General features: G+C 40.6%; 2 protein-coding genes across 7 annotated transcripts; one reads left to right on the forward strand and one right to left on the reverse strand.

The window, feature by feature from the left end:
- The first annotated feature begins 2,460 nt into the window (after positions 1-2,460).
- On the forward strand, positions 2,461-7,731 carry LOC115665506 (EH domain-containing protein 1). Of its 5 annotated transcripts, none has more exons than XM_030587388.2 (16): positions 2,463-2,715; positions 2,963-3,042; positions 3,726-3,794; positions 3,873-3,930; positions 4,068-4,132; positions 4,205-4,247; positions 4,372-4,433; positions 4,989-5,102; positions 5,222-5,324; positions 5,409-5,458; positions 5,831-5,959; positions 6,074-6,325; positions 6,425-6,504; positions 6,887-7,013; positions 7,158-7,301; positions 7,378-7,731. In XM_030587388.2, exons 1-16 carry the CDS (start codon positions 2,631-2,633, stop codon positions 7,561-7,563), a joined length of 1,647 nt encoding a protein of 548 aa, XP_030443248.1. In that variant the 5' UTR covers positions 2,463-2,630; the 3' UTR covers positions 7,564-7,731. The 5 variants fall into 5 exon arrangements, with proteins under 5 accessions (XP_030443245.1, XP_030443248.1, XP_030443253.1 ...); XM_030587393.2 differs by having other exon boundaries at positions 4,208-4,247; XM_030587402.2 differs by having other exon boundaries at positions 4,077-4,132.
- A 2,401-nt stretch (positions 7,732-10,132) lies between these two features.
- LOC115665540 (GDSL esterase/lipase At4g26790) lies at positions 10,133-12,122 on the reverse strand. 2 transcript variants are annotated; one of them, XM_056307972.1, is made up of 4 exons: positions 11,819-12,122; positions 11,320-11,713; positions 10,613-11,102; positions 10,133-10,394 (listed from the first exon to the last, which is right to left on the reverse strand). In XM_056307972.1, the coding sequence occupies exons 2-4, from the start codon at positions 11,683-11,685 to the stop codon at positions 10,195-10,197; spliced, it is 1,056 nt and encodes a 351-aa protein (XP_056163947.1). In that variant the 5' UTR covers positions 11,686-11,713; positions 11,819-12,122; the 3' UTR covers positions 10,133-10,194. The 2 variants fall into 2 exon arrangements, with proteins under 2 accessions (XP_056163947.1, XP_030443275.2); XM_030587415.2 differs by having other exon boundaries at positions 11,320-12,122.
- Positions 12,123-12,433: the final 311 nt, after the last annotated feature.

Raw genomic sequence — 12,433 nt, forward strand, 5'->3', positions numbered from 1 at the left:
CGTTGAAAGACCATTTCTATTTGACCAAATTGCTTATTTTTTAGGTGGTTATGGGATTAAAGGAGCGCTAGCCCAATCCACTGGTTACAATCAAGTAAGAATATTCCATCAGTTCGATTCCCCCGTTGGATTTACACGTTACTGAACTCGGCTGTTCTCGTTAGTTTAAGGCTTGAAGCAAAGTGTTTTTTTTGGGTTAGTGTTCTACTCAAAAACTGAACTGATAGCTGGCTCGACCAAGCTTTAAGATTAGTTTGCAATCTTTTGTTGGGAGAAAGGGAGGTTTGGATGACAAAGCTGAGGCTAATCTTGACTCTTAACTCTGGCTCGAAATGGCTCCCCTACGTAGTTGCGTAATTTCGTTTTTCGATGAACAGCTTCTACATTATTGAATTTTAGCAACAAAAAAAGAAGCTTCTACATTATTGAAATGTTTTTATGAGAAGGTGGCGATGGATTCCCTTATGATCTTGTTAAGATATTTTAGAAATGAAATATATTGAGATGCGTTGGTGAGTACTAAAATATTGGGAAAAAAATCCTGTTTCTTTAGCATCTGGGAAAAATTATCCATATTTCACTTTTTTTTTTTGTGAAGAATCTCTCTTCTTGCCCCCACCCCTTCCAAAAAAAAAATCTATCATCTTCACGGTTTAACAATGTCCGGATTAGGAGTGAGTATGATCCGGGTTAGGCCGGTCCAGTACTTGACCCAGGACCAACCCGCAAAATATTATTGGTACCCGATTTTTGGGACAAGGGACCGATCCTGATTATGTCTAGGATCGAGGACTGGACGGACCCTATGGGTCTGGTCCGGTTCCAAGGTCAACCTGGGACTAAACGATTTTTTTTTTGTTTCATTTTTTATAATCCTTGAAAAGATAAACGTACTCTTTGAAATTATACATTAAGCAACCAATCGATGAACATCGGTACAAATCAAACATAAATCTAAGATGAGGCAATAACATAAATGTCGACTTACTAAAAGTAACAAACCATAGAAGACAAACATGCAAAATAAAAATAAACAATAAAAAGTTCAGAATATGTAACCTAAAACATGAATTATATAACTTAATATCTTGTCCATTCTTAAAATATTGCTTCAAATTCCGAACAGCTAGAAACAAAACAAACAACGTAGTTAATACTTAACAATAGTTTTAAATTGAAATTACTAGTAGTATAATTGATAGAACATCTCAATACTTATATTCATTCAACTTCAAATTGTAAACTCTATTTCTCCTCAATAAGATTATCCATATCTAAAAAGAAGAATTTGTTCATTATAAATAAAAGGAATTAATGAGTTAAAAAGAAATATGCATGACTTAGACTTACCTAATTCAAACTTTTCAACATTCTCAATTCACTCTTCAACATTGATAGGCTTGCCCAACCCAACCATCGAGTCATCCTCGCTCCTTCAATAGAAACTAATGTGGCGTAACCATCGCTATAATCACATCAACAGCTCATAATTGCCTCATCGTCTACATCCCTTGAATTCACCAAGTTCAAAAGAGAAAACCACTAAAATCTAAGTCTAACTAATCCAAAACGTAGAGAGATATCTCTCGCCTCCAATTACGATCAAGCGAAAAACACTCCGTTCCAACAAAGCTAAGCCCGTCGTCCACAACGCCACCTTATAGAAAGATATGAAATAACGAAAAGAATCAATGACACGCATGTAGCAGTAGAAATACAGCTGATTCAGTCATTGGAGTTAGAAGCGCGAAAAGGAGGGGAAGATAATCAATTCCTGAGTTCAAATGAGTGGAGAAAAGACGAAGGGATCACCCAAAGAGATGAAAATGAAAGATTTGAGCGATAATTTGAGATTGGGTATCAAAGTGAGAGGAGGCTCTGGAAGAGGAAAACCACAGAAGAAGAGGGGTACTTATAATTATATACCTAGGTTTACACACACACATAGAAAAAAAGATAACTACAGGGTTGGTCAGGGACCAACCGTAAAATCTAAAGATTAGAGATGAACTCGCATAATACAAATTCCAATGGTCTCGGGATTAGGAATTGGCCGGATTGGATCGGTCCAGGGTCGATGTTACAATCCTGGACCAATGCTCATCCCTGGTCGGAATTATACTCTCTAACATTTCTTTCTGCAAAAGTTCTTTTTTGCTCAAAATTTCATTATTCTAAGAGAATTTACCACACGCGAGGGCATAACCAAAATGTTCTACGATACGATCACCGATTAGACCGCGTACGGCCCATTTGGCCCGGTGATCGTACTCTGGCCCCGCGCTTTCCCCCCCGGTAATTTCGGTTTGGCGTACTCGAAAAATACACGCGGCGGTAGCAGCGCGCGTCGTTTGATTGGGATTTGAACAACCTATCTGGTTTTGTCTCCAAGGGGGTTAAAGAAACGCTGTCGTTTTGAATCACCCACTCGAGCGACAGCTTCTACCCATGTCCGTCCTGTTTCTCTTTGCTTTCCGTCGGTGCGAAGGGACTCTCCTCCCAACGCGCGAGACAAACCGGAAATCGGATTTTCTTTTTTTCCTCCGCTATTAATTTCTCGCGTTCTCTCATTCGATTTCGAATTCGCCGCGGAACGAGGTCGGGTTTTTCGTTCCGCTCGCTCGAGAATCATGGAGATTTCTCCGGTTCCGATCAGCACGTGCTCCAAAGAGAATCAGCAAATCTACCAGGAATGGTTCGACTGCGCTGATACAGGTCAGGTTCTCCCTCCCTCCCTCCCTCCCTCTCTTTTGTTTCTGAGATCGCGTTTGCGAACGGGATCATCTGTCGATGGGCATTTGCGGAACGTGATGCGTGAATGCTGTTGCTTGTTTGTTTGTTCGAAAGCGGAGTTCAGGACGATCTTTTTTTCCCTTTCTGGTCGTGCATTTTGTTGCGCGGTGTCGGATCATTTTTTGTTTTGTTTTGGTTGTTGTTCTGATGGCCCCGTGTGCATTGTCAGATGGGGATGGGCGCATCACGGGGAGCGATGCCATTAAGTTCTTCGCCTTGTCCAATTTGCCTCGACCGGACCTCAAGCAGGTTCTTGTTGTACTACTTTCTGGGCGTTGTTTGTTCGCATTTCGTTTGTATTGTGTTCTTTCTCCCGCTAAAGTGCGGTGATCCTTTGCTTTTTTCCTTGTGATTGGAGGATTATGTATATCCAGTTAGAGCTGAATTGGTGGAACAATCTAGCAGTTGTAACCCGAGTTGCTTCATGATTCATTTTTTCCATTTTGTATATTTGAGTGATATGAGCAACCAAAACAACATTTGGGTTGCAAATCTTTTTCATTTTTTTCATTGGCCAAGTATTCCGAAAATGGTAAACTATGTGTAGGGAGAATAACAGGTTCCTGATGGAGGATAACTTACTATAAATCATGTAGCTGCAATGTCGGTCTCACGATCTATTAAGTGATAATTTCTTCTCAGGGTCGACTATCCATCTTTTCTCGGTATTCAGGGGAAGAAAAAGTCCACCTTGTTTAAAGATCAGCCTCCGTGTATAGAAAGAATGTTATTTGCGCATCATTTATTGCTGGATCCACTTTATTTTGTAGGAGTCGCTTCTTATCCTCGAATCTGTACTTACATGATTCTTATTTTGGACCACGGCCTTTAAAATTGCACTATTACTACTGCATGAGCGTTTCCTCCTCCCTGCAGCGTCGTTTGATTGTTGACTCTATTCGAACTCTTTTCATCCCTTGTTTTCCCATCAGGTGTGGGCAATTGCAGATTCCAAGCGACAGGGTTTTCTTGGCTTTGGGGAGTTCATTACTGCAATGCAGGTATCATGGAAATATTTGTCATGGACTATTAGTTTTATTTTTGTGTTACTGACCTGTTTTTCTCCCTTTAACCTGTAGTTAGTGTCTCTTGCACAAGCTGGACAATCAATCACACAAGATCTTTTAAGCAGTGAAAGTAAGCTATCAATTCAGACCTTTTATTACAAGTAGTCATGTGAATTTATGGTGAAAAATCTTGCACCGACAATTTCCTGTCAGAAGCATGATATCATAAGATATGTAGCTTTTTTCCTATCACTAATATATTTGCAGGTGCTGCAGTTGACTTGGTAAATTTGAGACCTCCTACAATGACTGGTCTAGATGCCTTACTAGCAGTAAGTCTGCCCTCCCTCTGTTCTTCATGCTCGTTTAATCCTGCATTTGACTATTTTATCCCTTTTTGATAGAAGAAAAAGCGTTCGCCAAAGACAAACGAGTCCGATTCTAATGGTGAGGAGCTTATCTTGAGAGACATATTTTAATTGACAATGTAGTCTCTGACTAGCATTCATCTTGAGAGTATTAAGTTACGTATTTTAGTTGTCAAAGTAGTTGCTGACTAGCAATTATGCAGGCAGTTCTCACTCTCAACCATCACCAGCTGCCGGTTGGTTTTCTTCGAAATCATCCAAAAAGGTGCATCATCCTTCCATCAGCTCTAAATACTCCTGCAACAGAAGATATCATCTTTCCTGATGCACTTTATCCACCTACCATCATAATTGCATCACATCACCTATCTTTTGCATCCATTTTCTCATCATTTTTGAGTTTGTTGAAGTCTTTGGCACAATCGTGGCTGTACCGGACAGAACAGCTTTGGTGTGGTGGCATTGGGTTGATTGCTGTGTTCTAAAGTGCCAATATTGATAGATAATAATTAAACCCTCTGAAATAGTTGTCCACGTTTAGTAATATTCATTTATTCTCTTAGAAGCGTTTGGAAATTTGGCTTCTAGGCATATGTCCTCTTCCTTAGAAAGTGGTCCTCAAGCTGTCGCAGTTTCTTTTGGCATGGTAAACTCCATGTACGCATAAATAATATTCTTCATCCTACTTTTTGGGTTTTTTGACTGCATGCTCTGTGCTGCGAAGTGACCTTCCTATGAATTATTTATTTCTATGGATATCTTTACAACTCAGTTCCTTTCATGTTAACTCTTTAAACTGTCTTTATGTGGCTTTTTCCAGATATCTCTTTCCTCGGTTACATCCATTGTTGATGGCTTGAAGAAACTGTATATTCAGAAGCTGAAGCCATTGGAAGTCACTTACCGCTTCAATGACTTTGTGTCACCATCATTGGTGAGTAAGAAACTACTGACAATTATACAGGGAGTCTTTCACCTAAAAGTATCTACCAACTTTTGTCTAAATAGTTGGCACAGTGAACTGATTGTTGCTGTTTGACATTTCTGTTGCAGACAAATAGTGATTTTGATGCCAAACCAATGGTAATGCTTTTGGGTCAATACTCCACTGGAAAAACAACTTTCATCAAGCATTTACTAAAAAGTAGTTATCCAGGTAACTTATCCTTCTTCTTTTCTGCCCTCCCTATACTTGTACAAGATTCTCTTGGTGTGCTCATTGTCTATTATTGTTTTACAGGAGCTCATATTGGACCTGAACCAACAACTGATAGGTTTGTGGTCGTAATGGTATGGTACTGGAAATCTTTTATAGCCAGTTCAGTAAAGAATAATGTTAGGTATACTAAAACTAGTCAAGTAAGTTGGTTTATTAAGTGATGTGGAACAGTTATGTTGGATGGTTAAATATGGCTGGTTTGTTCGTAGGCCTACTTATGTCACTTCATTTACTGAACTAATTTAGTAGACCAACCTTAGTATACCTAGCATTTTTCTTATATAAAAGAACAATTAGGTACAGGCATGTTCATTGAACAAAGTCTCAATCTGCACCCTCTCTAATTAGTTGATGGAAGCTGTTGGTAATGTTAGGCTTTCTCTTTTTGTGAATATTATCTTTTAAGTAAAAAAAGTCCAAAAGCTAACTGAGTCATTATGCAGTCCGGGCCGGATGAAAGAAGCATCCCCGGAAACACTGTTGCAGTCCAAGCAGACATGCCATTTAGTGGCCTGACAACATTTGGAACTGCGTTTTTGTCAAAATTTCAGTGTTCCCAAATGCCTCATCCCGTGAGTAGTTCTTCTCAGCATGATCTCTCAAACTCTGTACATTGTGCTTCACACTTTCTGCAGATACTTTAATTTCTATCTCGTCTGTATGTGTATCCTTTTGCATGCCTGAAGCTACTGGAGCACTTCACTTTTGTTGATACTCCTGGAGTTTTGTCGGGTGAGAAGCAACGAACACAGCGTGCCTATGATTTTACAGGTGTAACTTCATGGTTTGCTGCAAAGTGTGACCTCATTTTGCTCCTATTTGATCCTCACAAGCTTGATGTAAGCGATGAATTCAAGCGTGTGATCTCTTCTCTACGTGGTCATGACGACAAGATTCGTGTGGTTTTGAACAAAGCTGACCAAGTGGATACCCAACAAGTGAGAATTGAACATCCAACTGCTATTTTAATTCGTTAATTATCAAAGCACCATTTCATCTTGCAGTAGTCTTATCTGATTATCCTTTTTCTGTTGCAGCTGATGAGAGTGTATGGAGCGTTAATGTGGTCTCTTGGTAAAGTCATAAATACTCCAGAAGTTATGCGAGTCTACATTGGGTAGGTTCCAATCAACATAGACCTGCAAATCTTATGCTCGTTCTTGATGTTCACATTTACAACATAATGACATGATCATTCTTTTAGTCACTTTTCCGTGCAATCGTTAGTGACATGACAAAGAATACATGGGCCCTTTTGTTAACAATTCCTTTTTGAGCATCATTTTGGTTGCAGGTATTGAAATTTAAAGTCATACTGTTGCATTTACGTCTCTCTGGAAGTTTCCAGCATGTGTGGTTTGTTATGATTAATATTCCCGTGTATTATTCTGTCTGATCATATGCAAAAGATATCTGACGACTTATTAAAGTTGTTCTTCATTCCGTGTAAGGCTTTTTCTAAAGCCAATGACGAATTAACATCTTGGATTTTTCGGCAGCTCATTTAATGACAAACCTGTGAATGAAGCTGCTACTGGTCCCATTGGAAAAGAACTTTTTGAGAAAGAACAGGAGGACCTTTTATCAGACCTAAAGGATGTCCCAAAGAAGGCATGTGATCGTAGGGTAAGTGAATGCTTCATGTTACTCTGCATGCCTTTGTGTTCTTATAGAATATTTAGTAATTGATAATTGTGAGTACCTAATTTTTCCCCACTCAAGTAATTTTCATGGCGCTTGATGAATTTCAATTTTATATGATTCTACCAGATTAATGAATTTGTGAAACGTGCTCGAGCTGCTAAGATTCATGCGTATATCATCAGCCATCTAAGAAAGGAGATGCCTGCTATGATGGGCAAAGCTAAGACCCAACAGAGACTCATTGATAATTTGGAAGACGAATTTGCCAAGGTTCTCCCTCCTCTTCCATGTGCACGCATTCTCAATTTAGGTTTTTCACTTGTTCATCGCATGTGTGGGGTTGCAGGTTCAGAGAGAGTTCCATCTACCTCCAGGGGATTTTCCAAATGCGGAGCACTTTAGGGAGACATTAAGTGGTTACAATATTGATAAATTCGAGAAGCTAAAGCCAAAAATGATACAAGCTGTGGATGACATGCTGGGTTATGACATCCCAGATCTCTTGAAGAATTTTAGAAATCCTTACGATTAGGGATTTGTTACAACCAAGTACTTGAGCGATTGTTCACATTTATGAACCCTACCTATAGAAATTTATCGTGGCCCTGTATGATATTAGTATTCTTTGAGAAGCATGCAACTGTCGAGGCAAATTATGTTCTTATTAAAGCGGTTGGAAATGATTATTTTGGTCCTCCCACACTTGTTCCTCTCTTTCTTGCAAACTGATGGTCATGAAGTTGATAGATTTCCTTTTGGAACTGTTTCTAATACCTTAATGATGCTCTTGCTATTGTCATTGATACTGAAATGTTAATAGTACTGGTTGAGAGATAATCTGGTTCTATCTATTCTTGGCCAATAACTCGACAACCCGGCAGAAGATGGCCCTTCTGGCGATGAGTAATTACCAGGAAAAAGAAATAAATGAAGGAATGCAAAATCAGTTAAAACTTTTCTGTTTAAACAGCTGGTGATGAACGGAAGGAGTATTCTGTGTAGTCACCTTTTTTCCAAAATAATGAACCCGAAATTGACTTCCATTTGGTATAGCGGAAATGATCGACTTTTCACAAATGACGCGAACTGGATTATACATTGGGATGCGTCGTATTTTCTCGATACGCCACAAACGGAATTCATGTGCTTCAGATAGGACAGCTTGTAGTTTGTACACAAACTAAAATGGTTAGAAGCAGATACAGAAGAGCAAACTTCTCTCACTAGATAGAAGGATAAGAAATACAGCAGCAAGCAAATGACAGCCTATCCACATCCCTCTCTATGTCTCTCTGTCTCTGTCTCACTCATAATATGAACCGCAGCCTCATCTCTTATTAGCACCACCCATCTCTAAAAAGGATAAAAAGGAACACTCTTATTTCTCTCTCCTCCTCGTCCATGGCTCCTCTGACTTTAGGCATCAGAAGAACTTGTGGAAAAAGAGGATCCCTGGATCAGAATCGCAGTCCTTCATCTCCTCCTCCTTCTCGCCCGTTGACTCGCCATCATTATTATGGCAACTGAAGAAGTGGGTGTTGCTCCTCACTTGTTCCGGACCTCTCGCTTTCCATCCGTTTTCCGGCGCGTGATCGACGGTCTTGATGCGCTTGTGGTTCTCCGGGAGCGAGTTCGTCTGTCCCGGCGTCGACAGAGAGTCGTCGCTGTGGCCTCTTTTCGTGCTCATGGTGAAGCCGCCCAAGAAAGTCTCCACTGTGGCGGACTTGAGGGTCCAGGAAGCTGATCAGAAACTGCCCGAACAGACCAAGTAAAAACGACAGCTTCGTGAGGGATGGTGTTTGTTTTCAAAGACCGCAAGAATTGTCTTCCCACGAGAGGTCACGTGACCCAGTTGATGATGATGAAGCTGTGTTAGTTTAAAAAACGTTAATTAAACGTGGGATTAATACAAAACCTAACTTAATACCCTTTCCACTGGCAATTGGCAAGCAAGATAGACAATTAAGATATGGTTTCGACATCGTAATGATGACCGTGAGAACATAAATACGGCCATATTGATATAGTGCCATATTTCATACCGACTCAAATTCGTTTCAAGCTTTCCTCATCCGATCGCTGCTTAAATTGTATATCCCAATAGCACGTTCATTTCTGAAGAATTCATATGTGAACGTCTATCAACAATAACTTGCTTGGCTTTGACCGGTTCTAAACTCTTAATCGGATATGTACCGTAATATCTCACAGCATTAAAGATGGCCGACTCATTCAGACTTTCGAAAGTTTTATTATATAGCTTAAGTAACGTGCAGTATCAATGATCTTAGAAATAGTAAAATGTCAACTAGTTAAGCTCTTCCATGCTACATGTCACTTAAGGCAAATACCTAATCACGAAAGTAATCTGCCCAATATATTATTCTTTTCCCACATAACCATTCTCTTAAATATTTAAATATTTGCAGGACTAGCATCGATGCGGGTGATGTGGCCGGATCATCCCGCGTTCCACATCGAAAAATGTTCATGTCGCGAGACTCGTTCTCCCAAAACTCGTCTTGACTTGGACCTTGTACAGTATATGCATGTGAGGTTGTGTCATTGTCTACGCATTTATGTCCTCCTCGAATCGACTAAATTCCAGTCGAAATTAGGTCCACAGCAGTTTGTAGAAACTTGAACTGCAACGAGACAACGTGAGTAATAATTTTTGCTTCTTAATTTGGGAGTCATCGTAGCTAGCGGCAAGATTAATTGCACGTTTGTCGGGTGATTCACCCAGTTGAGCTTATCTTAGCAGACCCTTTAAGTTTTGTCACTCGGATATGATATTAAATTCCCTAATAATTAGAACAAAACAGATGCAAATGAAGATTCATAGATTTGATTTTATTATATAGTAGAGCCAAAACTAAATTTCTTGGAGAAAAATTATTCCAATCATCTACATAAATTTGGGTTTTTCCATGGGAAACAACCTGGTGACGTTATTCTAAAATAAAGCAAGCAGCATGACGTGTTTACCATCTTTGACGGGATTGGCTGGTTCTACTTGAAACCGTCAAAAGAAGAAGATAAGCCTATACAATGCGAAAGACAAGGCGCTTATATTACTTGATCTAATTCGGATGGACTTCTTCAAATTTGCAGTAAAATACTAAGTTCGACCCCGCACGAAACTGGAAAAGCAAAGATCATATCACGGAACTAGGAAACTAGCTAGATTGGTTTTCATGACATGATCGGCTAAGATACCATTCGTTCTCTCCGTCGGATGAAACGAATCCCAGAACACGTACTTGTTCGCGTCCGGGCACGTGAACGGGTTAATTTTGTTGCACAGATAACCCATCTCGAAGTAGCCGGTTCCGCAACAGGATTCTTTTGCATTCGGGAATCCTGCAGTCAAAGTAAGGTTACGTTAGATTCTGATATTTTGGAAATAGTTCTGTTCTGTTCCCGATTCTGTTCATTTCTTTTCTCAATTTGAATTTTCTTTTGGTACTAGCGTTGCCTGTTCAACAAAGACTCTGCACCTTTAGGCCTCTTTGAAATTATGGAGCAAAATTTTAACTCGTCCCCAAATCAAGAACCGCGCATGCAAGGTCGGAGCTTACCGAACGATTCCGGATTCTGAATGATTTGGAAGAGAAGACCATACGGATCAGAGAACACTAGTTGGATTCCTGAAAGTTGATTGTTCAGCTTCGAGACCAGGCCCTGCATCTCCACATTGAACTCCTTAGCCACATTGTTATACTCCTCGATACAACCGCCTCCGAAAAGAAGGTTCCTGGTTCTCTCCAGGGGCAAGCACCCCATGGGCGGAAGCCCGCCCAGCATTATTTTCCGAGCTCCTAACCCATAAAGAGCTTCGACGAAGCCTCCTGCAATTCCTGCTAGGAAATTTCGGTACTCTTCGATGGAGTACTCTGATGATCTGCCCGGAACTGCATAGTAATTCTCTAGGAAGTCGTTGGTCCCTAAACTAATGATGTACAGTGCTTCTCTTAGGACTGATTCGGCCTTTTCTTGTCCGAGATAGTCCTTGAGCTCTTCCCGGTACTTCTTGTAGTACTCCAGTTGTTTCCACAGAGGAATCACAGACTGCACGTCAATTTAGGATGGTGAAATGCGAATTAGTTAGATGTTACAACTCCGATTTCTAGTATTGATGTAAGAAACGAAACTCCCGGTATTCAGTTTGCTACCCGGTATAGAAAAGAGGACTCAAACGAAGGTCTAACTTTAGTGGAAATGTTATCAAACAAGAACTCTCATTTGCGAGATGTTTGATTTCTCTGTAGACATTGCTTTGGCTTACCAGAACATTGGAAGTGGCATTGTCGTAACCGGTTCCGGCTGAGGCAAAGCAAACGCCAGTGGCCATATCTGTCATATTATGTGCTGGATCCAAGTAAGCCGGCATTGTCAATTTGATCCCAAAAGCCTCTGAAATGAAGTCCGTGAACACTCGGCCGTTAGAAAACCGTCCTGTGGGCCGACCACCATAGAAATCGCGACCATAGGGCTCAAAATTACTTTTGACAACAGTAGCAATTTGGTTGTTGTTCCCGGTATCTACCGAGGAGTCCCCGAACACGATAACTGCGGGCACTTCTGTCAAAACTATCTGGAGTTGCAGTAGAAGATTCGCTAGCACGACACCAAAAACGGCCTTGTGTGCCATAGGTTGGGGTTCTGATTCAAGTGATTCCCTACCAGGAACAAGTAATTGAGACGAGCTGGAGCGGAAAATGGTAATTAGTATGAGAGAAGATGAAAAGTAGCGGGGTCTTTGAACTGTTTATAGTTGGGGTTACTAATGTAATGGTACTATTCAGGAAGTTGATGAAGAACAAGTCACTCAGGACATGACAATCCTAAATGCAGAAAGCAATTCACTAGAGTGTGCAAATAAGCATCTACCGGAGCGTTGAGCATTGGCTTTCACTTCATAATTATGATGTTGAGATTGAAAAGAACAGGTGGTTTGTGTTGCTGGACATGACCATTATGTTTCTAACGGCTAAGGTTTGCGATGTATTCCTTAGCATCTTCCGGGAAAAGCAGTAAATATGATCCAATGTTAAAAGAGGCTTTCAAGTCCGGATCCCTAAATGGTTCGCAGTCCTTAGCATCCAATGTGTATTTCTAAGCCGAGCGTAGCTAAATGCAGTCGACGTAATGTCGTGTCACGTCCTTTCGAGGCTGTAGACCGTCCATTGCACTTGAGAAGCAATCCTGATACCTTAAAACATCCTTGCTTGGCAGTTGCAACTTCTTTCTGGCTCCTGGTAGTTGCAACTCCCTACAAAGGAAGGATAAAAGCTTTCATGTGCTTCTGATGCTTTTTGGGCCGAAAGTTTGCACTTTGCAGTGGGAGTAGTCACATTTCAAATGTGAACCCCCCTAACCTCTGTACCCATCCACTTGCC

This window comes from Syzygium oleosum, unplaced genomic scaffold (assembly GCF_021117445.2).
Source record: "Syzygium oleosum isolate NSW1041296 unplaced genomic scaffold, Sole_v2.1 Sole_v2.64, whole genome shotgun sequence".
Taxonomy (NCBI): Eukaryota; Viridiplantae; Streptophyta; class Magnoliopsida; order Myrtales; family Myrtaceae; genus Syzygium; species Syzygium oleosum.

Coding starts and splice junctions, on each gene's coding strand:
- LOC115665506 (XM_030587385.2), top strand. CDS start 2,631: ATGGAGATTTCTCCGGTTCCGATCAGCACGTGCTCCAAAGAGAATCAG. Junction 5,459..5,830: donor ATAGGTTTGTGGTCGTAATG/GTATGGTACTGG, acceptor GTCATTATGCAG/TCCGGGCCGGATGAAAGAAG. Junction 6,505..6,886: donor GTTATGCGAGTCTACATTGG/GTAGGTTCCAAT, acceptor ATTTTTCGGCAG/CTCATTTAATGACAAACCTG.
- LOC115665540 (XM_056307972.1), bottom strand. CDS start 11,685: ATGGCACACAAGGCCGTTTTTGGTGTCGTGCTAGCGAATCTTCTACTG. Junction 11,103..11,319: donor ATGCCACTTCCAATGTTCTG/GTAAGCCAAAGC, acceptor ATTGACGTGCAG/TCTGTGATTCCTCTGTGGAA. Junction 10,395..10,612: donor TCAGAATCCGGAATCGTTCG/GTAAGCTCCGAC, acceptor CTTTGACTGCAG/GATTCCCGAATGCAAAAGAA.